At 43.5% G+C, this 26,289-nt stretch overlaps 1 protein-coding gene and 1 long non-coding RNA gene across 24 annotated transcripts in view; one reads left to right on the forward strand and one right to left on the reverse strand.

Moving 5' to 3' along the window:
• Positions 1 to 3,169, reverse strand: part of LOC100357855 (uncharacterized) — a 113,822-nt gene extending 110,653 nt beyond the window's left edge. Inside the window, exon 1 of the long non-coding RNA XR_011380778.2 lies at positions 2,894 to 3,169. This is a non-coding gene — a long non-coding RNA (uncharacterized LOC100357855). The remainder of the gene's footprint in view (positions 1 to 2,893) is intronic.
• Positions 3,170 to 3,367: 198 nt separating this feature from the next.
• HECTD1 (HECT domain E3 ubiquitin protein ligase 1) overlaps positions 3,368 to 26,289 on the forward strand; it is a 101,417-nt gene continuing 78,495 nt past the window's right edge. For 12 of the 23 annotated variants that reach the window (XM_008269476.5, XM_008269479.5, XM_008269477.5 and 9 more), the window contains exons 1-2: positions 3,368 to 3,809; positions 5,200 to 5,358. In XM_008269476.5, coding sequence (XP_008267698.1) covers positions 5,219 to 5,358 — 140 coding nt within the window. In that variant the 5' untranslated portion in view covers positions 3,368 to 3,809; positions 5,200 to 5,218. Of the gene's footprint in view, positions 4,217 to 5,199; positions 5,359 to 26,289 lie in introns of all 23 variants that reach the window. The other 11 variants (XM_002718126.6, XM_070053783.2, XM_070053782.2 and 8 more) reach the window with 2 other exon arrangements.

Consider the following 26,289-nt stretch of genomic DNA (forward strand, 5'->3'; position numbering starts at 1 on the left):
CTGGAACCCAGGGTGCCGGCACCGCAGGCAGAGGATTAGCCTAGTGAGCCGCGGCGCAGGCCTAGAGCCTTTTTTCTCTCCCTGTCACTCTGCCTTGAAAACAAGGAAATGGAGACCAGCACTGTGCCATAGTGGGCAAAGCTGCCACTTGTGGTGCTGGCATCCCAGGACTGGTTCAAGTCCTGGCCGTTCAATTTTCCATCCAGCTCCCTGCTAATGTGCCTAAGGTGGCTCAAATACTTGGGCCCCTGCACCCACATAAGAGAGACCTAGAAAAAGCTCCTGGCTTTGGATTGGCCCAGCTACAGCCCTCGTGGCCATTTGGGGAGTAAACCAGCAGATGGAGGATATTCTCTGTTTCTCCCTCTCTCTTTGTAAATCTGCCTTTCAAATAAATAAATCTTTTAAAAGAAAGAAAAAAGAACATAAGGAAATAAACTGAGAAAATAACTAGCAAACCATTAAAAGACATGAAATTTAAATGTATACAACTAAGTCAAAGTGGCCCATCTGAAAAGCCTACATATTGTATGATTCCAATGGTATGACTTTCTGGAAAGGAAAATCTAAGGAAAGAGTGCTTGACCGGGATTAGGAGGAGGGTGGATAAACATGTAGAGCATAGAGTGTTTTTAGGGCAGTAAAAAAATATTCTGTATGATAGTGTGTATAGTGGATATGTCATTATGCATTCATCCTAATCTATAAAACGTACAAGTGGACTTTAACTAGGGACTTTGAATGATAATGATGTGTCAAAGTAAGTTCATCATTAATTGTAACAAATGTATAGTGGGAGAGGCTGTGACTTACTGAGCCTTACACTCTGCCTGGCACAGAGAAATTCTGACTGGTCCATGAGTCTTAGACTTTGGCATCAAAGTGATCTCTCAACATGTAAACACTTCCTGGTTTCTCGGCACATGTATTTGAAAATGGTCCACTGCCTTCATCTGGATTTTTTTTTCAGTACTTCATTCTTTTCCTTTAATGTTCTCCTTGTAGGACCTCATGATTATTTTTTTAAAGATTTATTTATTTATTTATTTGAAAGGCAGTGAGTGTGTGTGTGTGTGTGTATGAGAGAGAGAGAGAGAGAGAAGGGAGAAAAAAAGAGAGACAGATCTTCCATCTGCTGGTCCATTCATTCTCCAAATGGCCACAATAGCCAGAACTGGGCCAGGCCAAAGCTAATAGCTTCAAACTTCCTCTGGGTCTCTCACATGAGTGGCAGTGGGTCAAGTACTTGAGTCATCCTCTGGTGTCTTCCCAGGCGCATTAGCAGGGATCTGGATCAGACACAAAACAGCCAGGACTCAAAGCCACACTGATATGGGATGCCTGCGTTGCAGATGGCAGCTTAGCTCACTGCACCACCCCTGCACCATAATGCTGGCCAGGCCCTCATGTTTCAATTCTCTCTTTGTGTTTGAATTTAAAATAACAATGTAAAAACACTTTACTGTAAAAGCACAATAAAAGTCACAGCATGGTTTTGATAAAGTGTCTTTAAAGCACACTAAGGTTGTTTACCTTAGCCATAGGAAGTTACTGGTGCAGGTAGATACAGTGCAGGAATAAAGGAAAAGATACTTTTTAAATTTAACAGAAGTATATATCTCTTTTGTCTTTTAAAAATTATTTATTTATTTTATTTGAAAGGCATAGCAAGAGAGAGACACAGAAAGTGCTCCTATTACCAGTTCACTCTTCAAACGTTCAAATGGCCTAGCCTGGACCAGGCCAAACAGGGGAGCCAGCAATTCAAATCAGGTCTCCTATATAGGTGGCAGGGACCTAAGGACTTGAGCCATCACACGCTGTCTCCCAGGGTGCACATTAGCAGGAAGCTGGAATCAGAAGTGCAGTCAGGACTTTGTTACGAGGATTTGGGTGTTCCAAGAAGGGTTTTAACTGCTGTACCAACTGTCTGACCCTCTTGTTTACTCCTAGGGCCAAGTCTAGGCCTTCCTGTTGGGCTTTCCCACTGTTAGGGCAGGGCAGAAACCTCCCAGCCAATGCCCTTGTCTAGGTTGCTCTTTGCAGCCCATTCTGGACACTCTCAGCATATAAATTCTCCACTTTTTCCAGGATTCTAGTCCAGAACTGGCTGCTTGGCTCAGCCTAATTTCTGCATCTGCACCTTCAAGGCTCTCCACATTTGATTCCTCTTCTGTGGCTCAACGCCGGTTCTTTCCCCTTCACTTTATCTTTGAACAAAACCAGGTTTCACTTGTATTCTTCCCACTCCCCAGCGTCTACACTTCACCCATTCAAGGTCCAGAAAGCAATGCCACCTCCTCCTTGAAGATTTTCCTGGCAGCTGCAACTTACACTCACTGTTTTTAAATCATTATTCTGATAGTGTTGTACCTGTGACAAGGCAGTCACATTTTTCATCATCTTCTCTTGATTCGACTTGTTAATAGCAGACCTGGGGGCCCACTGCCTGCGACACTGGGACATGTGCTGACAGCTAACTGCAGGGCAAATCTGTAATTTCCAAAATATTGGTTCTTAGAAATACATGGCAATTTCATAATTGCCTAAGGGAACATGTCTTCACTACCACCATGTACTATTAGGAGTCTCTGAGACGTGGGCTTATTTATCTCACAAACCAGAAGGATTTATTTAATATTTTTTGTTAAAAGCTATATTCACATTTCCAATTCAGCACATCCGAAACATCTCCGAGTGCGTCCTATAAGCAGGTGTATTTTACTTTCAATGCACGTGAAATAAAAAGTACGGACCACGGACCTATCTGTGGCCACAGGCAAAGGAGCCAGAGTCCCCTCTCGGTGCTGCTGCTTACTGGGACGCTCTCGGGACTGAATTTACCGAGGCTGCCTCGGAACCTCGGTTCTGAACAATGCCGATAACACAGTACCTATTTTCCAGGGTGGTTGTGAAACGTTTCCTTTCTGAAGCGCGGGGCTGTTTGCCGCCCGGCACCGAAGGGAGGCGCTTTTCCTCACGCCAGGAGCGGCGACCGGAGGCGTCGAGGCCAGCTGACAGGGGAGCGCGGGTCCCGCGGGCGGGGAGGCTCGGCCGGGACAGCTTGGGCCCAGCGCTGCACGGAGGGGACTTCCGCAGCGCCGCGCGAAGCGTTCGCCACGGAGCCAAACGAGCGGAGCGTGCGTGCTCGAGCGCGCGCGCGCGCGCGGGCGGTCGGGGGCGCGCTCGGACTCGGGCCGAGCAAGAAAGGCGCTAACTAGCCAGGGTGTGCGCTGGGAAAACTACAGCCCGAGGGAGCCCAGCCCGGGCCGCGGGGGGCGAGAGCGCCCGGAACCCGGCGGCGGCGCGCCCGGCGCCCGGGGTTGGCGCCCCCGCGCCGCGGGTCGGCCATCTCCGCAGCGCCCCAGGTGGTGGCCGGCGGGGTCGCCGGCGGGAGAACAGATTCGCTCCGCCTCCGCCGGGCTCGGCTGCCCTCGGCAGCCTCCCCGCCCGGCTCTCGCTCGACCCTCCCCTCTCCCCCCGCCCGAATCACGATGGACGCGGCCTCCCCCCGCTGCCGCCGGCAGCACCGCGCGGGCCTCCCTCTGAACTGCAGGGCCTGAGGAGCCGCGTGCGGGGGACGGGACCTGCGCTGGCTGGCTGCCGCCGCTCAGGGGAACCTCTCGCTTCCCTGTCACCAGGTCCCCGCGGAGGAAGGGGAGGGACGAGACTCGGCTTTTCCTGTGCCGCCTGCCCGGTTCGACCTGCGCGGCCTGCGGCTTCCTGGGAACTCGAGGGCCGCGGCTGGGCCTGGCTCTGCCCGCGGCCTGCTGGGAGCTGGACCGAAGCGGTTTGGGAGACAAGCCTGGGTAAGAGCCTGTGGGAAGGGGAGGCGGGGATGCCTCCGGTCGTCGGAAGGGCAGGCCTAGGTTCCGGGATCCGGGACGCCCGGCGGCGAGCGGGGAGCGAGACCCCAGCGCCGGCTGAGGTCGGCCGGGCTGCTGCCGACTCTTCTGCTTGGCCCCTTTGTTTCCCTCCCTGGGCCGTTCTGGCGGCGGGGCCTGGCTTGCCGGCGCTGGAGCCCACGGCGGGCTCCTCTTGCCCTTGAGAAGAAGGGAGGGTTCGCGGCCCGGCCGGGGCCAGGGACGTCCCTCCGGGCCTCCGAGTTCCGGGCGCCGCTCTCAGGAGACCGGCCGCCCTGCTTGGCTCGGCAGCCCCCTCCGGCCCCGGAGGCTTTTGCTGCTGCTTCTGCCGATCTTCGGTCCCTCCTAAACAGGTGGCTAACTTGATGGGGTTTGGTGCGGGGGAGGCAGAGCGCTTGTTGGGTCGGTCCCGCTGGTCGCCGCCGTTGGCTGCCCACCGCGACCCTACGCTTGATTTCTACACCTGCAGCTGGGTTAGGTGGGATCCACAGCGCTCCTCTGATCAGGGCGCTAAAGAGGAGCTTTTATGATGGCTGGTCTGAAGGGGCAACTTCTCGGTTTCGCTTATATATATATTCTTTAGCCAACTGCCCATCCCCACGGGAAAAGAGAGCCCTAGAGTGGCCTATATTCTGATCCGTAACCTGTTAGTCCATTGCACATACTTTCTAGCGTTTCTTTTTAAAGTTTTAAGGACAGTTGCCAAGACTGTCAACATTCATTGACCAAGTCTTTATTCATAAATAGATCTCGTATCTAATTATCGTTTGTAGTTGTACATCGTTAAATAGGGGTAAGTAAATTGAGAAGCAGGATTTGTGGAATCGGAGGTAACTTTACAGGAGAAACTGAATTTGGAAAGGGAAAGGATTAAAATGCCTTGAAAATACAGAAAAGGACCCGTATCTGAAGATCAGTTTTGAGTGTAGATAGAAGAGGGGAAGAAGTTTGCTGCGGGGGAAAAAAAACTTTAGTAGTAGTTCTTTGCCTTTTGGCACAGTCATTTAGTGATAGCAGCGTGGGATCCGAAGCTTGTGTGGTTGTGTTTGACGAAGACAGCGCTGGTTTCCAGTTAAGCAGCAACATAATCAGCTTATGCCTTGTGCAAAACTGCGTTTTATTTAGTGTGGTATCTGAATGTTAAACCCAAGGAATAAGTTGGAAAACTACATTGAACACCGTGATCCAGAAGACATACTTCACGATTTTTTTAATTTGTAGGAGGATACCATGAACATTTAATTTATGCAGAAGTAAATGAAGACATTTTAAAACTCAAGCTGATTAGTCTTGGAAATTTAAAGGACTTTTTTTTTTTTCCCTTTTCAAATTTAAGCAGAGGCTTTTAAAAAACCATGGCGGACGTGGATCCAGATACGTTGCTGGAATGGCTACAGATGGGACAGGGAGATGAAAGGGATATGCAGCTAATAGCCCTGGAACAGCTATGCATGCTGCTTTTGATGTCTGACAACGTGGATCGTTGTTTTGAAACGTAAGTGCATTCCTTCATCATCTTTCTTTGGGTTTTGCTGTATTGACATCTGTTTTCAAACATTGCTGACTTCAATTTGTGTAGAAATTTCTCTGGTGAATTTTTAAAGTGTATTTTAAAACACTTCTTTAAAGTTTTGCGTTTACACTTTTCTGAGGAATAGAAAAAGGTAACTGTAGTACTGATAATTTTGTTTACACAAATATGTATTTGTTGAATGAATGGTAATTAGTAGAAATACTAATTTTAATCCATAGCTTGGCTGGTTGATTTTCAAAATATGTTGTAGGCTGGGGACAATGCAGATACTTATCTTCTTTAAAGCTAGCTAGTTCTGTACTATGAAATTGACTTATAGAATAAGAGAAATGATAATGAACATGTTTTGAACAGCCCATTTCTTCATCTGTGTTAAATCTACTTTTGTTAAAGCAAATCATTGGTTTGTAAATTTTGATTTGGGGTGGGATAAATTGGATGTTAACCATGTAGCATACTTTTTAGAATAGTAGAAACATTTTTAGTACTGTGAATTTAAATAATTTATTCAGAAGCTATAACATAGAATTTGTGCAAAAATGAAAAAGATTTCATTACTACATAGACCATTGCAGCTGATTTTCTTATATAAGTGATGCTTATCCTTTCAGATTAACCATTCTTCCGAGTGCTGAACACATTTGTTTTTTACTGCTGCTTTATTATATTTACAGTTTTGAATTCCAGGAATAAGTAAAGGAAAAGTCTATAGTGTTTCTGCATTTCTTTTAATGTCATTTTAAAGTAATTAGAAGAGAATGTTTGCGATGTTGACCTAAAATTTGGTATAATTATCTTAATATCTTTGCAGTGGAAATAAAGGCTGCATTACTAAATTGACAAAATATTTTAGCTGTCTTCCTTTTTGGCTGTATAATAACTTTTAATTGTAAATCTTGTTAAAACAGTACTTTTAAGGTAAAAATGCGGCCGGTACCGCAGCTCAATAGGCTAATCCTCTGCCTGCGGCGCCAGCACTCCGGGTTCTAGTCCTGGTTGGAGTGCCGGATTCTGTCCCAGTTGCTCCTCTTCCAGTCCAGCCCTCTGCTGTGGCCCGGGAGTACAGTGGAGGATGGCCCAGGTCCTTGGGCCCTGCACCTGCATAGGAAACCAGGAGAAAGCACTGGGTCCTGGCTTCGGATCAGCGCAACACGCCGGCCACAGCGCACCAGCTGTAGCAGCCACTTGGGGAGTGAACCAACAGAAAAAGGAAGACCTTTCTCTCTGCCTCTCTCTCTCTCTCACTGTCTAACTCTGCCTGTCAAAAAATAAAAAAGGTAAAAATCCTTAAGTTTCCAGATAACAGTCAGTGAGTAGTCCATTTATTTGTTAGCTTTTTTTAAAAAGATTTTATTTATTTATTTATTTGAGAGGCAGAGTTACAGACAGTTTGAGGGAGAGACAGAGAGAGAGGTCTTCCATCTACTGGTTCACTCCCCAGATGGCCGCAACAGCTAGAGCTGTACTGATCCGAAGCCAGGAGCCAGGTGCCTCCTCCCGGTCTCCTATGCAGGTAGAGGGGCCCACGCACTTGTGCCATTCACACTGCTTTCCCAGGCCACAGCGGAGAGCTGGATTGGAAGAGGGGTAGCCAGTACTAGAACTGGTGCCCATATGGGATGCCGGCGCCACAGGCGGAGGACCAACCCACTGCACCACAGAGTTGGCCCCTATTTCATTTAGTTTTTGTTACTGGCTTTCTTTGAGTGTATTTTAGCCCTTCTGTTGACACTGGTTTGAGCAGGATATATGGAAAAAGGAGTATTTGTTTTGAGTAGTCATATTTTTTTAGAGGGTCTTCATAACCCTGTGAATTACTTCTGGCATTTTAAAATTTATTTATTCAAAAGGCAGCATTACAGAGAGGCAGAGGCAGAGAGAGAGATCTTGCACCCACTGGTTCACTCCCCAAATGGCTGCAACTGCCAGAGCTGAGCTGATCTGAAGCGAGGAGCTTCTTCCCAGTCTCCCATACAGGTGCAGGGGCCCAAGGACTTGGACCGCCTTATACTGCTTTCCCAGGCCATAGCAGAGAGCTGGATCAGAAGTGGAGCAGCCAGGACTAGAACTGGCGCCCATATAGGATGCCAGCACTGCAGGCAGTGGCTTTACCTGCTATGCCACAGTGTTAGCCCCCTACTTCTGGCATTTTAAAAAGTGATGTTTGCTAATCAAAACAACTATACTTTTCTGTTTGTGTAGCAGTAACATATAGAAGAGGTATTTGTAATGGCATTTTTGGAAAGTGCTATTGTATTACAACAATTTTAAAGAAAAAAAATTCTTTTTGGAAAGGCAGAGATACAGATCTTCTGTCCCCTGATTATTCTCCAAATGCTGGCAACAGCCAGTTGCCAGGATAAGTCAGGAGCTGGGACTCAATCCCAGCTCCCTTGTGGACAGCAAGGACCCAACTGCTTGATCCATCACTTGTTACCTGTTACCTTCTAAAGTGCCTACTATTGGGGAAGCTGGCATCAGGAACAGAGCTGAGACTTGAACCTAGGCACTCTGATACAGGATACAACCATCCAGAGTGACATGTATTTTTATTTTTTAAGGTTTATTTATTTGAATGGCAGAGTAACAGCAAAAAAATAGAGACAGACAGAAAAGGAGAAATCTTCAGTCTACTGGTTTACTCCCTAAATGGCTGCAATGGCAGGTGCTGGGCCAGGCCAGAAGTAGGAGCCAGGAACTCCATTCAGGTCTCCCACAACTGTGACAGGGGCCCAAGTACTTGATCCTTCTTCCTCTGCCTTCCCAGATGTGTTAAGAAGCTGGACCAGAAGTGGAGCAGCAGGGACTTGAACCAACAGCTCAAACATGGGTCATGGTATAACAAGTAACAGCTTAACCTGTTGCCCCACAACACTAACTCCTGTAAAATCAACCTCATGAAGAATTGCACTATCCTAACCTTATAGCTGTCTAGTTTTTTTCCTTTTTCCCTTCAAGGCTTTGCTCATATTTAGCATAATGTAATTTGGAGAAACATGAAATTAAAATAAAGTACAAAGGTGTAAGAGTATTTTTCTAAGATTTATTTATTTATTTGAAAGGCAGAGTTAGAGTGGGAGAGAGAGAAATCTTCCATCTGCTGATTCAGTCCCCACATGACCACAACAGCTGGGGCTGGGCCAGACCAAAGCCAGGAGCTTTATCCGGGTCTCCCACATGGTAGCAGGGAATCAAGTACTTGGGCTGTATGTGCTGTTTTCCCAGGTGCTTTATCAGGGAGCTGGATTGGAAGTGGAGCAGCCAGGACTTGAACTGGCACCTCTTTGGGATGCAGGTGTCATTGTTGGCAGCTTTACCCACTGCCACAACGCCCGTCCCGGAAGATTTTAAATTGATGGTTAACTCTGTTTTGTGTAACATACAGTTATCATTTACAGAATAGGTAGTTGATTAAATTTTGTTTTTGGTCTTTAGTTTGCATTCTTCATTCAGTAGCCAGATTTTCTTGTTGTTGGAGAGATCGTCTTGGTTCCTTTAACCAGAGAATCAGTATGGTGAGATAGAATAGGCCATGGCATCAGAGGTCTGGGTTTATATCCTTGGTCTGCTTTGTGTTGGTTTTAGCCTTTCACAAGCTTACTTTCTTGGGTAAAATGGCAGTAATCTTATTTCAAGGGGCTTCTTGTGATTTAAAGGAGAGAATGTATGTGAAAAGTGTTTTGATTAAACTGGGATACCCACATGTGTGGATATTAATTAAAAAAAGTACTGTAAATGAGGGAATTGTGGGAATAAATTTATTTTAAAGATTATTTATTGGAAAAACAAAATTTACAGAGAGAGCCAGGGAGACAGCAAGAGAGAGCTCTTCAATCCACTGGTTTACTCACTCCCCAAATGGCCACAATGGCTGGAGCAAGGCTAGTCCAACCCAGGAGTTTCTTCCGGGTCTCCCGTGTGGTTAGAAGTGGCCCAAGAATTTGGGCCGTGTTCCACTGCTTTCCCAGATGCATTAGCAGGAATTTGGATCAGAGTGGAGCAGCTGAGACTCAAACCAGCACCAGTATGAAATGATGGCATTCCAGGTGGCAGCTTTACCCACCATGCCACAACACTAGCCTCCCTAAATTCGTCTTTTGAAGACATGACTATCTGCTCAAAGGAAAATAAATGGTGGCAGCCTGGAGATCAAAAGAATATCACTTGTAGACTTATTTGGAGGCTATAATCTGGGGGAGGGGTATTGCGTGGTTGTGTTAAAAGTAGAAATAGATTTAAGAGAGATTTGGGTTTTGGAAGAGAAATGGACTTAAGTAGACTTGAATGATTAGGTATGGGAGAGTGAGAAAGCAGGAGGTGTTGTAGGTGACTCAGGTCATTGATGGGGCAATTCAATGAGGGAACATTGGAAGAAGAGGACCATGTTTTGAGCGTCTGAGGTCATGAGTTTGGATTTGGAAATGTTGAATCTGAGATACACTTGAGATATCTCTATGGAGGTGTTGAATAAGCAGTTGTATAAATGAGTATGGAAAATGGAGGCGAGGCCTAGGTTAGAGAAAAATTGCAGAGTCAAGGATTTGTGATAGTTATTTATAATCATGGGATATGATGGAGGTTTAGTGCAGTGAGTCTTTTTTTTTTAAAGATTTATTTATTTTTATTTGAAAGTCAGAGTTACACAGAGAGGGGAGAGGCAGAGAGAGAGAAAGGTCTTCCATCCGCTGGTTCACTCCCCAATTGGCCGCAACGGCTGGAGCTGCGCTGATCTGAAGCCAGGAGCCAGGAGCTTCTTCTGGGTCTCCCACATGGGTACAGGGGCCCAAGGAGTTGGGCCATCTTCTATTGCTTTCCCAGGCCTCAGCAGAGAGCTGGATCGAAGTGGAGCAGCCGGGACTCGAACCGGCACCCATATGGGATGCCTGTGCTTCAGGCCAGGGTGTTAACCTGCTGCGCCACAGCACTGGCCCCAAGTGCAGTGAGTCTTAAAACTCTTTGGTGGCTGAGGCCAGCACTGTGGCGCAGTGGGTTGAAGCCCCGGCCTGCAGGGCTGGCATCCCATATGGGCCTTGGTTCAATTCATGGCCGCTTCACTTCTGTCCAGCTCTGCTAATAATGTGCCTGGGAAAGTAGTGGAGGATGGCCCAAGTCCTTGGGCCCCTGCACCCGTGTTGGTGACCCCGAAGAAGCTCTTGGTTTCTTGCTTCAGATTGGCTCAGCTCTGGCCATTGTGGCCATTTAAGGAGTGAACCAAAAAATAGAAGACCTCTCTCTGTGTGTCTCTACGTCTCTTTGTAACTGTCTTTCAAATAAAGTAAATCTTAAAACTCTCTGGTGGCAGAACTTCTTCATGTTCTTAAAAATTATCATGAACCCTGCAGAAGTTTTAATTATGTTGACTATGTCAGTTGCTGTTTATCATATTCCAGTTGTAACTAGGACATTTTAAAAATGTATTCATTAATTATTTTAAAAGAATAAGCTTCTTATATTTAATTTAAATACATTTTGTGAAAAATGGCCTTTTCCAAATAAAATATTTAGGAGAAGAGTGGCATTATTTGACATTTTTGCAACTCTCTTTCTAGTTTGCTTTAATGGAAGATTGCTGGATTCTCATATCTGCTTCTGCATTTAGTCTGTTGCATTATGCTGTTTTGATTGAAATATGTGGGAATCTTTAACAGATGTAGTTAGAAAAGGGAGGAATATTATAATAATATTTAAACATAATTATATGTATTTTTGTACCAAAATGCAATGAGATAGTTTCTTAAATGTTAGTTATAATATGGATTTTGCTATTTGTTATCAGTGAACGTTTTGTATTCTGTTACATTAATATCGATCTGTCTTGTACTTTGGATGTTTTTTGCATGTTTAATTTTGCAAAATCATACTTTGGTTATGTGGAGATTATTGGTCCACTGTTAAACAGATATTCTAAATGTTGACATGTCATTGTACAGTATCAGAAACTCACATTTGATAATATGACATTGATATCATCAGAAAAGTATGAAGTTTGGGATGCTGTCAAGAATGTGTTGACAAATACAAGTTTTCCAAAATTTGTAATTTTTGCTTGGAAACTTGAATGTTATCATTCAAAACCAACAGTTTTTTTTCCTTGAAGTGAAAGTCATACTTCATTAATTTTCTTGAAGCTATGAGTGTGACTGATACAATGTGCTTTTTTTAAAAAAAGAAATATTTAATGTATTTGAGAAGCAGAGAGACAGCTCCTGTCTGCTTGTTCACCCCCCTTCCCAAATCCCTGCAATGGGAGGGAGGTGTAGTAATTCATTGGTAGTAATGTATCATAATTAAACTTGTGCATTGGGCTAGGCCAGGTGGAAATTAGTGTCCAGGAAGTCAGTCCAGGTCTCCCACATGGATGGCAGAGACCCAGTAACTTGAGCCATCACCTGCTATCTCCCAGAGTGCACATTAGCACGCAGCTGGAATTGGGAGTGGAGATGGGCCATGAAGTCATGCATTCTGATGCAGGATGTGCACCCACGTGGTATCTCAACCACTAGGCCAAAAACTTAGTCCTTTTGTTAATTATGAAAAAATGTTTATCAAATATCAGCCTAAATAATCAGTTTGTTTGATGTTCTTTCAAGTACTGTGATGTTGCAAGAAAAAAGTGGTTAGTTCATCTCTCACATAGTTATACGAGTACTTTTCCTTGTTCCAGCCATTCTTACTTGGTATGCCAAAGTCCTTTATGCTAATTTCTCACTTTCTACAGTACATTATTAAAAAGATGTATATTCCAGAGTTGAGATTTAGTGACAGTTTAAGATTTATTTATTTATTTGGAAGGCAGAGTTACACAGAGAGAGAGAAAGAGAGAGAGAGGGGTGTCTTCCATCTGATGGTTCACTCCCCAATTGGCCGCAACAGCCAGAGCTGTGCCTATCCAGAGGCAGGAGCCAGGGGCTTCTTCCGGGTCTCCCATGTGGGTGCAGGGGCCCAAGGACTTGGGCCATCTTCTGTTGCTTTCCCAGGCCATAGCAGAGAGCAGGATTAGAAGCAGAGCAGCCGAGTCTTGAACCCGCGCCCATATGGAATGCCGGCACTTTAGGCCAGGGTGTTAACCCACTGCGTCACAGCGCCGGCCCCAAAGATTTATTTATTTGAAAGGCAGAGTTAGAAGGAGAACTCGAGATAGAGAAAGATCCTCCATCCTCTGGTTCACTCCCTAAATGGCCATAACAGTTGGGGCTAGGTCAGGCTGAAGCCAGGAGCTTCATTCATGTCTCCCACTTGGGTGACAGGGGCCCAAGCACTTGGGCCATCACTGCTTTCCTAGGTGTATTAGCAGGGAGCTGGTTTGGAAGTGGATCAGCTGGAACTGGAAATGGAGCCTAAATGGGATGCTGGCATCTCAGTTGGTGGCTTAACCCAATGTGCCATAATGCTGGCCCTGAAATTAATAATTTCCTTTCTTCATGAAGTTATCCATTGGTAGTGCAGTTCAGTGCTGTTGCCTTGATTCACACTAAAGCATTTCTGTCCAGCAATGCTTTTTGCATCATTAGTGCATGTCAACACAGGAAAGACATTCGAGAAAGGGTGCTTGTGTTGACTAGTCGGGGTCAAGTAGGATGAAGACTAAAGGTATCTTTTGAATTTAGAACCATTCTAAAGGTTGTTGATTTTTTTTTAAATTTATTTATTTATTTGAAAGTCAGAGATACACAAAGAGAGGAGAGGCAGTAAGAGAGAGAGGTCTTCCATCCATTGGTTTACTCCCCAGTCAGCTGCAACGGCTGGAGCTGCACCGATCCTAAGTCAGGAGCCAGGAGCTTCTTCTGGGTCCCCCACGCGGTTGCAGGGGCCCCAGGACTTGGGCCATCTTCTATTGCTTTCCCAGGCCATAGCAGAGAGCTGGATCAGAAGAGGAGCAGCTGGGACTTGAACCGGCACCCATATGGGATGCCAGTCCTTCAGGCCAAGGTGTTAACCCGCTGCACCACAGCACCGGCCCCAAGGTTGTTTATCTTGATGATGAGAGTCTGATGGAGTGGTGGTGAGAGTCAGATTTGAATGGATTGAGGAGTGTGTGGTATATAAAGAAACAGAGACAAGATGCCTGGGAAACTTTATTCACACTTTGGATTGGGAAAGGAGTATAGATTATTTGTTTTGTATTTTCCTTTTTTTTTTTTTTCTTTTAAAAGCAGAAGAGATAGGAGAAAGAATGAATAATCTATAGTGTAAGTACTCTGAAAAAACTGGGAGAGATTTGACTTGTTTAAAGCAGTGCTTCTTAAACTTTAATGTACTTCATGAGAATCATTGGCCCAGTAGTATTATTAAAGTGCATATTCTGATTCAGTTGGTCTGGTGTGGAGCCTGATAATTTAAAAAAAACATTTGTTTATTTATTTGAAAGGTGGAGTGGCAGAGAAAGAGAAGAAAGTACGTGCATGCTTCTGTCTGCGAGTCCACTCCACAAATACCAGCAATAACCAAGGCTGGGCTACACCTAAGCTAGGAGCCAAGAACTCCATCTAGGTCTCCCATGTGGGTGGCAAGGGCTCAAGTATTGGGCCACGGTCCACTGCCTTCCAGGTGCATTAGTAGGGAGATGGATCAGAAGTGGAGTACCCAGGACTTTTTTTGTTTTTTAAGAATTGATTGATTTATTAGAGAGGCAGAGAGAGAAGAGAGGTCTTCCATCTGCTAGTTCACTTCTCAAATGGCTGCAATGGCCAGAGCTGGGCCAATCGAAGAAAGGAGCTTCTTTAGGTCTTCCATGTGGGTGCAGGGGCCCAAGGATATGGCCATCTTCTACTGCTTTCCCATGCCACAGCAGAGAGTGGATCGGAATTGGAGCAGCTGGGACTCAAACCAGAGTCCTTATAGGATGCCGGCACTGCAGGTGGCTGCTTTACTTGTTAAGCCACAGTGCGGCCCCAGTACCCAGGACTTGACTGGTACCCTGATACGGGATGTCGCATCACAAGTCGTGGCTTAACCTGCTGTGCCACAACACTGGCCCAAATTTGTACTCCTAATGCGCTTCCAGATAATAACAAAAGGTTATGTACAGAAAACCCCATATTCATTAGTAAAGCTGTTGATCCACTGATGGAGAGGCTGGTTTTAGGTAGAAAAAGGTGTATTCCCTTGGTTTTAACAAAGGGAAGGTGAAGAGGTTAGGTTTGGTGTTTTAGGTCTGATGGTAGAAAGTTGAAAGGATTTGTTTGATGGCTTGTATTTTATCCCTGAAGTCGGAGATTAAAAACAAGGTAATAGAGATGGATGTTGTGATGCAGTGTGTTAAGCCGCCACTTGGAACGCTGTCATCCCAAATTCAAGTGCCTGGACTGAGTCTTCTCTACTCATCATTTCCTATCTGGCTACCTGCTAATGTGTCTAGGAGAAAGTGGTGACTCTAAAACCTGGATTCCTGCCACCCATGTGGGAGTCCAGGAGGGAGTTCCTGGTTCCCTGATCCAGCCCTGCCTGTTGTGGGCATTTGGGGAATAAATCAGTGGGATGGAAGAGCTCTCTCTTTGTCAAATAAATCTTTAAAAAAAAACAAGAATGGATTTATATGGGGAAGTCAATGTTCTCATATAGTGCAAGTAGTTTAATAACAACTATTTCTTTCTCTAAGTTAACTAACTAGAGTTACAGTCTTAAAATGGTGATTTGATTGTACCACTCCCTTTTATAAAATCTTTGGGTTCTTAATGAATCAAATTTAAATGTCTTAAAAAAACCCTTCCTGCATTCTCACACATACATAGGACTACCACATTACTATATTTGGAGCCTTCATCTTTCCCACTGAAAAGCAAAGTAATACTGAGTGAACTGGAGAAGTTCCTTATATTAGCCTGTTTTCCCGTTATGTCTACAGTACCTGTAGAATATATTTCTGGAATTGTGAAACTGGTTGGGAGTATCAGGAGGAAGAATGTTAATAACATTTTTTTCAGTAGCAGAAACAATAATAACATCAGTATGTGTGCTGGGTCTTCAACAAGGTCATGGAAGATGTGTATTATGAACAAAGTAGATGGATTACAAAAGGTTTTTTGCACCAAAATTATTTAATTCCTTTTTCCATCAACTTTTTGTTAATAGTTTTTATTTATGTATTTGAAAAGTAGAAAGCAAGTGAGTTGTCATCCATTGATTCCTTCCTCAAATGACTGCAGTGTTTGCTGCCAGGAACCTAATCCAGGTTTCCCATGTGGATGACAGAAACCAAATCACTTGGGCCGTCACTCCTGCCTTCCTGGGTCTGTAGTGGCAGGAAGATGGAGTCAGGAGCCACAGCCAACAGAACAGCTAATTGTTCAGTTTATGTACACTGATGGCAAACGTGTATGTCCTTCTGTTCAGTGGATAGTAGAGAGAAGTGCTAGAATTAAGAAGTTCTCCATCATGGTTCTTGACTTGGGACTCTAGGAGATTCATTAGTGATGAACTTCAGAGAACTTTTGTTGATTACTACTCAAGTGTTGGCCACCTAAAAAAATGTAAACCACAAAACAGTGTTCTAGTCTCAGCAGGAAATATATAATGAAAATTAATGAAGCTAGATTTTTAATTCGTGACATACTTCTGTGTATAGACCACTTTGTGTTTTACAGCATTATACTATGCATATCTGGTGACTGTGTCATTAGATCTTAGCATCCAGCACTGTCTGACCCATCTTTGTATCCTACCTGCAACACTCAACACAGTAGTGGGCAGGAAAAGGCAGTGAATAGATACATGTTGAATTAATTGCAGTCAAGTTTATGTGTGTATTTTAATTGGAGAAAAGCAAGTTTACATATTAAAATTGTACTTCTTTTCAAGAAAAGAAAGGCAGTAATTTTCAGCTGGTATATCAAGAGTTATTTTTAGCTCAGTAATACAGAAGAGGTCAAGGCTGGGAGCAGAGGCAAAAATGGAATAAAAATGAAATGAATCAAATGATACTATCTTCTAGAAACAAGATTGATTCATGTTTTTCAGCTAAGTGATTAACGTGGGCCATCTTCCTCTGCCATCTCATGCACGTTATTAGGAAAATGGACTGGAAGCAAAGTAGCTGAACTCCAACTCACACTTCAGTGTGTGATGCAGGCATCTCAAGTGATGTCTTAACCACTGCAGATGCCCACTCCTGTTCCTGTTTGTTTTCTTTCTTTCTTTTGTTGGTTGATGTGTCTTTTTAAAGATTTATTTATTTATTTGAAAGGTGTAGTGACAGAGACGCCTTCCATCTGCTGGTTCATTCCCCAGATGCTTGCAATAGCCAGGGCTAGACCATCCCAAAGACAAGAGCCAAGAACTCCATCTGGATCTCCCACAGACATGGTAGGAACCTAAGTATTTGCATTATCCTCTGCCACTTAGGCTCATTAACAAGAAGTTGGGATATTAAGTGCAGAGTAGTCAGGACTCAAACCAGACATTCTGATTTGGGCTGTAGGCACCATGCCTTAACTGGCTGTGCCACAATACCTGTCCCTTTGTTCTTGTTTTACATTGTTTATCTTTACTTCCATCAGAAAAGGATTCTGATGTCATTGTGGGTAGAATTTGGAAACCACTTTCTAAATTTGGAGCTATCTGAAGATTCTTTTTTAAAAGAATTGTGTTTTAGTTATTTGAAAGAGTTACAGAGAAAGGTAGAACCAGAGAGAGAGAGAAGACTTCCATTCCACTGGTTCACTCTCCAAATGACCACAACAGCCAGAGCTGAGCTGAGCTGAAGCCAGAAGCCAGGAGCTTCCTCCTGGTTTCCCATGTGGGTTCAGGGGCCCAAGCACTTGGGCCATCTTCCACTGCTTTCCCAGGCCACAGCAGAGAGCTGGATTGGAAGAGGAGCAGCCGGGACTTGAACTGGTGCTCATATGGGATACAGGTGCTATAGGCTGGAGCTTTAACCCACTGTGCCACAGCACCGGCCCCTGTAGATTGTTAATCTTATTTTTGTGGTTCACTAGTCTGACAGTTCTTTGTAAGCCAAATGACTAACCTTGAGTCTATTTTGAATAAACTTTGAGTGACTATAATTGTATATGAAATTTTCTGTCATAGATAAATAATTTTTGCATTATCTAGGGAGGGTTGTGATTATTCTTTTTTGGTATTTATTTATTTATTTGAAAGGCAGAGTTACAGAGAGGGAGAGGTAGAGTCATAGACAAGTCTTCCTATCTGCTGGTTCACTCTCCAAATGGCTGCTACGACGAGGGCTGGGCCAGACTGAAGCCAGGAACCAGGAGCTTCCTCTGGGTCTCCCACGTGGGTGCAGGGCCCATATACTTGGGCCATCGTTTACTGCTTTTTCAGGTGCATTAGTAGTGAGCTGGATGAGAAGTGGAGCAGCCCGAACTCGAACTGGTGCTCAAATGGGATGCCGGTACTGTGGGCAGCAGATTAATCTGCTACACCACAGTACTGGCCCCAGGGTTGTGATTATTCTATACATAATGTTTTTTTTTCTTAAAGTTGTTTAAATTACTTACAATGAAATTTCTTTAACCTTCCTCCCATTTCCTTCCTTCCTTCCTTCCTTCCTTCCTCTCTTTCCTTCGTTCGTTTATTCCTTCCTTTGTTCCTTCATTCCTTGATTGATTTATTTGAAAGGCAGAGAGAGAAGAAATCTTCCATCCACTGTTTCACTCCTCAAATGGCTGCAACAGCTGGAGCTGGGTCTATCTGAAGCCAGGAGTTTCTTCCAGTCTCCCATGGCGGTGCAAGGGTCCAAGCACTTGGGCCATCTTCCTCTGCTTTCCCAGGCACATTAGAAGGGAGCTGAATTTGAAGTGGAACAGCCGGGACTTGAAACATTACCCATATGGGATGCTGGCACTGCAGATGGCGGTTTACCTGCTGTGTGCCACAGCACCACCCCCCACCTTCCCACTTCTAATGCTTGTCAGTTAGTGGTTTGTTCTCTATTAGTATAGCTTTTGGTTTTTCCATGATGTCACGTAAATGGAATTATACACATGGTGTGTGGCTCTTTTAGTCTGATTTTTTTTTTTCACTTTGCATGTTGCATTTGAAATTCATCTGTGTTGAGTGTATCAGTAATTCTTCCTTTTAACTGCAAAGTAATATTCCCTTTTTTGGATATGCTGTAATTTAAGACATTCATTTGTTGAAGGGTAATCTTTTTCCAGTTTTTGTGATTATGATCGAAGCTGTATAAATATTAGCATACAGGTTTTTATGTAAATATGATAAGGTATAGAAATTGAAAAACTGAGTTCAAATTCATATGGAAATAGAGAAGATCTGGACTAGTCAAAACAACTTTGACAGAGAATAAAGTGGATGTCTGTTGTTTTGCTTAAGCTGGGAGTGAGAATATCTTGTGTGGATGACAGGGACCCATTTACCTGACACCTCTCAGGGTACAATTTAGCAGAAACCTGGAATTGGGAGCATGGTCAGTACTCAAACCTAGGCATTGTGAAATGGGACATGGGAATCCCAACTGGTCTCATAACTGAGAAGCCAAATGCCCACCCGTTGATTTTTGAGGTTTGTTTTATGGCCTAGGATATGATTTATTTTATTTTTGGTCAGTGGTCCATATGTATTTGAGAAGAATGTGTGTTGCTGGGTAGGATTTTCTACAAATGTCAGATTAGGTAAAATATGATAATGTTAAAGTTCATGTCCTTATTGCCTTTGTGTTTGTCTTATGGGTTAGTGAGAGAGGAGTGAAGTCTTAATTGTGCAGTTCCTCTTGCTGTTCTTTGAGTTTTTGCTTCATGTGTTTTGAAGCCCTGTTGTGTTTTGGATTCAGTCTAGTGAATTTACGCTTATATCTTAATGTAATGTCCCTCTTTATTCTTGTTAACAAAGACTATTTTGTCTAATGTTAAGCATAGCTGTTCCAACTTTTCTTTAACTAGTGTTTATGTGGTATATCTTTTTCTATCCTTTTAGTTTTTAACCAATCTGTATTATTATATATAGATGCCTTGTAGACTACATGTTGTTGGGTTTTGTGTCTGTGTGTGTGTATTCTAAGATTTATTTATTTATTTGAGAGGTAGAGTTACAGAGAGGGAGAGACAGAGAAAAGTTCTTCCATCCACTGGTTCAGTCTCCAAATGGCCGCAATAAAGAGGAGCCAGAAGCTTCTTTTGGGTCTCCCACACGGGTGTAGGGAGCATCTTGGAGCATCTTCTACTGTTTTCTCAGGCCATAGCAGAGCTGGATCAGAAGAGTCTTGGACTGGCGCCCATAAGGGATGCCGGCACCACAGGGCGGCTTTACCTCCTGTGCCACAGGGCCAGCCTGTTGTGTATGTGTTTTTAATCCACTTGACAATCTGTGTTTTTTCTTGGTGAGTTTGGATGCTTTACATTTAATGTAATTTCTGACATGTGTAGATATATATCTCTCAATTTATTACTTGTTTTTGATTACTTCTCTTTTCGATCTTTTCCATTTGGGGTTACTGTTTCATAATAATTTATTGACTAGTTAATATTCCAGTTACAAGTTAAATGAAGAAGCTATATACATTTATAAGTCCCTTTATACTCTTCTGCCCTTATACTATAGTTATCACATGTATTAAAACTACATTAATTGAAAACCTTAGGATTTGCTATTATAATTTTTGCTTTCAACAGTGAATTTAATAGGGGGAAAATAGTCTTATGTTTATCCAGGTAAGATTCTGTTGATTTCCATTCATTTCTGAAGTTCTCTGTAGCTGTGTAGTATCATTTTCTTTCATCTTTAAGAACTTTGTTGACTATTACTTTTTAGGAAGTTCTGCCAGTGATAAATTCTCTTTAGTTGAGAATGTCTTTATTTTACCTTCATGGTATAAAGATATTTTTGCTAGACACAGCATTCTAGGGTGAATTTGTTCATTTTAAAGACAAAGTTTGCTATCTTCTGGGCTGTCTGTGTGTTTACATTTTATTTCATTGAAAGACACACTGATAGAGAGGGAATGACAACAAAATAAAGAGATGGCTCTGCTGGTTCATTCCCCAAATGACAGTAATGGCAAGGAGCCAAGAATTCTTTTTTTTTTTTTTTTTTAAGATTATTTATTTATTTGAAAGTCAGAGTTACACAGAGCGAAGGAGAGACAGAAAGAGAGAGAGAGGTCTTCCATATGCTGGTTCACTCCCCAATTGGCCACAACGGCTGGAGCTAGCCAATCTGAAGCCAGGAGCTTCTTCCAGATCTCCCACACGGGTACAGGGGCCCAAGGACTTGGGCCATCTTCTACTGCTATCCCAGGCCATAGCAGAGAGCTGGATTTGAAGTGAAGCAGCTGGGACTCGAACCGACACCCATATGGGATGCTGGCTCAGCAAGCAGTGGCTTTACCTGCTATGCCACAGCACCAGCCCCAGGAGCCAAGAATTCTATCCAGGTGTCTCAAGTGGGTGGCAGGGATGCAAGTACTTGGGCCATCTTATGCTTTTCTAGGCACATTAGCAGGGAGCTGGATAGGCAGCAGAGCAGAGGGGACTCTAACCAGTGCCCTGATATGGGATGCTAGCATGACAAGCCACAGCTTAACCTGCTTTGCCACAGTGACTTTTTGGTTTCTGATTCAACAACAACAACAAAAAAAATCTGTTCATGTGAATCTTATTTTTTTTTTAAGATTTTATTATTTATTTGACAGGTAGAGTTACAGACAGTGAGAGAGAGACAGAGAGAAAGGTCTTCCTTCTGTTGGTTCACCCCCCAGATGGCAGCAATGGCCAGAGCCGTGCTGATCCGAAGCCAGGAGCCAGGAGCTTCCTCCTGGTCTCTCATGTGGGTGCAGGGGCCCAAGTACTTTGGCCATCCTCCACTGCCCTCCTGGGCCGCAGCAGAGAGCTGGACTGGAAAAGGAGCAACCGGGAGTAGAATCGGCGCCCATATGGGATGCTGGCACTGCAGGCAGAGGATTAACCTACTGTGCCAGGGCGCCGGCTCCGAATCTTTTTTTTTTTTTTTGACAAGCAGAGTTAGACAGTGAGAGAGAGAGAGAGAAAGGTTTTCCTTTTCTGTTGGTTCACCCCCAAATGGCCGCTACGACTGGTGTGCTGCAGCCTGCGCGCTGCGTGGATGCGAAGCCAGGACCCAGGTGCTTCCTCCTGGTCTCCCATGGGGTGCAGGGCCCAAACACTTGGGCCATCCTCCACTGCCTTCCCGGGCCACAGCAGAGAGCTGGACTGGAAGAGGAGCAACTTGGACAGAATCCGGCACCCCAACTGGGACTAGAACCTGGGGTGCCAGCGCTGCAGGTGGAGGATTAACCCAGTGAGCCGCAGCGCTGGCCCCAAATCTTTTTTTAATAGGTATGTGTTTTTCCCCCCTCAGTTCTTTCAAGACTTTTTTTTTTTGCAATTTGATTGTTATGTACATGTGCAATTTGTCTTCTTGGGGGTTTGCTGAACTTCTTGAATCTGTGTATAGTCATGCACTACTAAAAACATTTTGATAAACGATGGACCACATTTAATAAACGGGCATAGCAACCTCCTCCTTCGGCTCCAGCATCCCATATTGTCAACAGTTTGAGTCCTGGCTGCTCCTCTTCCAATCCAGCTTCCTGTTATGTGCCTGGGAAGGCAATGGAAGATGGCTCAAGTGCTTGGGCCCCTGCACCCTTGTAGGAGACCTGGAAGAAGCTTCTGGCTCCTGGCTTCTGATTGGCCCAGCTCCAGCCATGCAGCCATTTTGGGGAGTGAACCAGCTGATGAAAGTCTCTCACTCTCTCTGGGACTGACGCTGTGACATAGTGGGCTAAGCCTCCGTCTGCTGCTCTTCTTCTCTTCCAGCTCTTTGCTATGGACTGAGAAGGCAGTGGAAGGTGGCCCAAGTGCTTGAAACATGGGAAAAGCTTCTGGCTTCAGATCAGCCCAGCTCTGGCTCTTGCAGTCACTTAGGGGAGTGAACCAGTGAATGGAAGCCTTCTCTCTTTCTCTCCCTCTCTGTGTCTGTAACTCTGCCTCTTAAAAAAATAAAATGTTGGAGAAAAAAAAAATCTATTTCTCTCTGTCTTCTCTACCTCTCCCTCTGTCTGTAACTCTGGCTTTCAAATAAATAAATATGCTTTTTGTTTTTTTAAAAAAGTGATGTTGATGATCCTAACCCTTTGTAGGCCTCAGCTAATGTCTGTGTTAGTACTTTAACAAAAAAGTTGTAAAAGTTAAAAGAATTTTTACTAGCTAAAAACGTATTGAATAAGGATATAAAAATATTTTTGTAGAGTGAATCAGTGTATTTGTGTTTTAAACTAAGTGTAACTACAATCAAAAAATTAATATTAAAAAGTTTATAAAGTAAATCTAAGGTTAATTTATTAATAGAACAAAAATACCTTAATAAATTTAGTGTAGCCTAAGTGTACAATGTATATAAAGTCTACAGTAGTGGGCAGTAATGTCCTAGGTCTTCACATTCCCTCACCATTCAATCATTCACTCACTCACTCACTCATCTAGAGAATCTTCCAGTCATGGAAGCTCCTTTCATGGCAGTGCCTTGTAAAAATTATCATTTTTGTCTTTTTTTTTTTTTTTTTAAGATAGAGTGTTCCCATTAGCTATTTCACTCTCCAAATGATGGTAACAACTTAGACTGGGTTGGGGCTAAAGCTGGGAGCTTTATGTGCAGTTGGAAGTAAATTTGAGACTTGTGTCCGATTCCTTTTCTTGTTCTTTCCTCTCTAGCACCTCACTGCCCATGGGCTTTTGCTCCTGGGAGTCTTTTTCCCAGTCTTCTTGTTAGAAAGCTGGACTGCTTAGGTGGCTTCAGCCATACTTCACCCTGCCATCCATTCCACCACTTCCCTTGTGCTGTCATACAATTTCTTGGGTCTCTGCCTTTAGGCTGAAAATGGTGAGAAAATAGACAAGAATCAGGATACATCTCATGCTCTTTGGTTCATAGGAGCTGCTTTTCTCCTTTCCTTTGGGATCTGAAGTGTGCGCCATTGCCACTGGGTATGTTTCAAGTCAGAGTTTAGTCCGAGACTCATGTTTGGGGCCAGCCCTAGAGTAAGGCCAGGAGGCATAATACCCAGGGATTTCTCTGTATTGCCGCTGGCTCATGAGACTCCTTTTCTTGGTCCCCTCTGTTTCTGTTATGTGCTCCTGCTGCATGATCAAAGCTGGGAAAGAAAAGTGAAAGAAAAAAAAAAGTTTGAAACTCATTTGAAATCATGAGTTGTTAACTTAAGCTTTCATTTCATTTCCAATCTATCTGCCGTTGTTTGCTTTTCAGAGTCCTTGGGTATTTGCTTTTTTGTGTTCTGTATAAGGTTTTTGGTTGTAGTCATTGGATGAAATAAACTAGTTTTCTCTATATTGACTGGCCCCAAAATTGAAATTAATTTTTATGAGTTACTAAATACAGATGCTCCTCAAATTATGATGGGGTTCTGTGCCCTTATAAACTGTAAGTTGAATCTGTCATTAGTTGAAAATGCATTTAATACCCCTGACTTACCAAATATCATAGCTTAGCAAAATGATACATTGTAGAGTATCGTGATCATGTGGCTGACTGGGAGCTGGAGCATGTCACTACTCACTGTAGCAAGAGAGTATTGTACAATAACATGTATCACTAGCCCGGGATAAGATTAAAATACAAAGTACAGTTTATACTGAATACATACTGCTTTCATACCATCAAAAAGTAGAACCTATGTCCATTTTTGGAGTTTCTTTATATTTGTTGTTTCTATGTATTGAAAACCAGAAGTTTATACTAGTACCTCCAGTTCCAGTCTAACAACACAGAGTTCATGTTAGTTTTCGTTCTGTTTTTGTAACTCCCCTTTCCTGTAGTGAGAAACCTGGCTTCCATTTTCCTTATTATATGTACTTAATAACTGTACTGTATACAGCTGTATGTATGTTTCAGTTGCCCATCAATGGAACATTCCTCTGCACATGTGCTGTCTTGACCTAGCTCACACTCTGATACCCTGTAGCAGAATGATTCCCTCTTCCCTCTGGATATCCTTCTCAACACCAGTGCTAGACATAAACCATGGATGTCTAAGGGTTCATTTTCATGGACTAAACAAGACTTTGAAGTTGACTTAGGTTAGATATATAAAAGAGGCTATGGAGAGAAGTAGACAGATTTAGGATGTATTTTAGAGGACTTAATTGGAGGGATTTAACTGATACGTTAGATATGTAATGTGAAGAAAATCAGGGAGGGGAATGAAGGATGATTCTCAGGTTTCTGGCTTTCTGGATGGTTAGTATTTTGATGAAGATTTGGGAATTGAGGAGTAAATTAGGAGTTTAATGTTAAATATATTAATTTTAAGATGCCTGTAATAATTGTAAGTGGAGATGGTTGTAGTAAGTTTGTCTAGATTTGAAATAACACTGGGAGTTTTCCTGGTCTTTGGGGGAAGTTTGTATCCACAGTGTATCAAGTAAGAGAATGAATGAGATCAACTAGAGAGGTAATATAGAAAGGATGAAAAGGGACTCTAAGAATGAAAAACCAGTAGAATGATAAAGCCACAAGAAAATTGAAGAAAAAGTGTGAAATATTCATTGTAGACAATAAAAGAAATATAGTAACATTATTACAACATTGTGCTCATTTAAGGTTGGTGATAAGTTGTCCTGATTATGTGAGTATTTTTTTCTTTTTTAAAAGGTTAACTTATTGTTTTTATTCGTTTGAAAGGCACAGAGACAGAGACAGACAGGAAGAGGTCTCACATGTGCTTCTTTGCTCCCCAGATGCTTGCAGTAGTCAGGGCAGGGAACCACTTTCTTGTGCTATCACCCCAGTTTCCCAGGATGCACATTAGCAGGAAGCTGGAATTGGAAGTGGAACCAGGACTCAAATCCAGATACTGCGATAGGGGATGTGAGCATCCCAAGCAGCATATTAACTGTTCTGCCAAACCATCCTTGTTGAATTTACTTAATAGAGAGGGAGAGAGACAGAGAAAACTCTTTTTTAACTGGTTCACTGCCCAAATCCTTGCAATGTCCAGAGCTAGGCCAGAGCCAGAAGCCAGGAACAAAATATAGGTTTCCCATGAGAGAGGCAGTAACCCGGTTTGTGAAGCCATGGCTTCTGCCTCCCAGGGTCTGCATTGGCAGGAACCTGGAGTAAGAAGCTAGAGTTGGGACTCAGAAACTAGGCACTCCAGTAATGAACATAGGCTTTTCAACTACCAGGTTAAATGCCCACTCTCATATCTGGTGTTTTTGTTAGTGAGACTCATATAGACATAGCCATTATCATATAACTAGTTTAACAGGAATTTGGAAGACATAGGTTCTCTGTGAAATCTAAATGGCAGAAATACTGATTTTATATAAACAAGTTGAGCATCCCTAATCAAAAATTGAAATCTGAAGTGTTCCAGAATTCCAAATTTTTGAGTGCTGATGTGATACCACAAGTGGAAAATCCCACACCTGACCATGTATGATACCTCAGTCTAATCACAGGCACATAATACTTTATTCAGTGTCCCCAGTGGAGAAAAGGACACTTCAAATCCCAAAAAGGGTACTCAAATGGCACATGTGCAGGCCTTAAGTGCCAGTGGTGGGTTCCTCATGATTCTTTTTTTTTTTTTTTTTTTTAAGATTTATTTATTTATTTGAAAGTCAGAGTTAGTTACACAAAGAGAGGAGAGGAAGAGAAAGAGAGAGGGAGAGAGGTCTTCCATCCGCTGGTTCACTCCCCAATTGTCTGTAACGGCCAGAACTGTACCGATCCGGAGCCAGGAGCTTCTTCCAGGTCTCCCACGCAGGTGCAGGGGCCCAAAGACTTGGGCTGTCTTCTACTGCTTTCCCAGGCCATAGCAGAGAGCTGGATCAGAAGTGGAGCAGCTGGGTCTCGAACCAGCGCCCATATGGGATGCTGACACTGTAAGCAGCAGCTTTACCCACTATGCCACAACGTTGGCCCCTCCCCATGATTCTT

Source organism: Oryctolagus cuniculus, chromosome 12 (genome assembly GCF_051225735.1).
Source record: "Oryctolagus cuniculus isolate XC-2025 breed Fujian yellow rabbit chromosome 12, ASM5122573v1, whole genome shotgun sequence".
In the NCBI taxonomy this organism is placed as follows: domain Eukaryota; kingdom Metazoa; phylum Chordata; class Mammalia; order Lagomorpha; family Leporidae; genus Oryctolagus; species Oryctolagus cuniculus.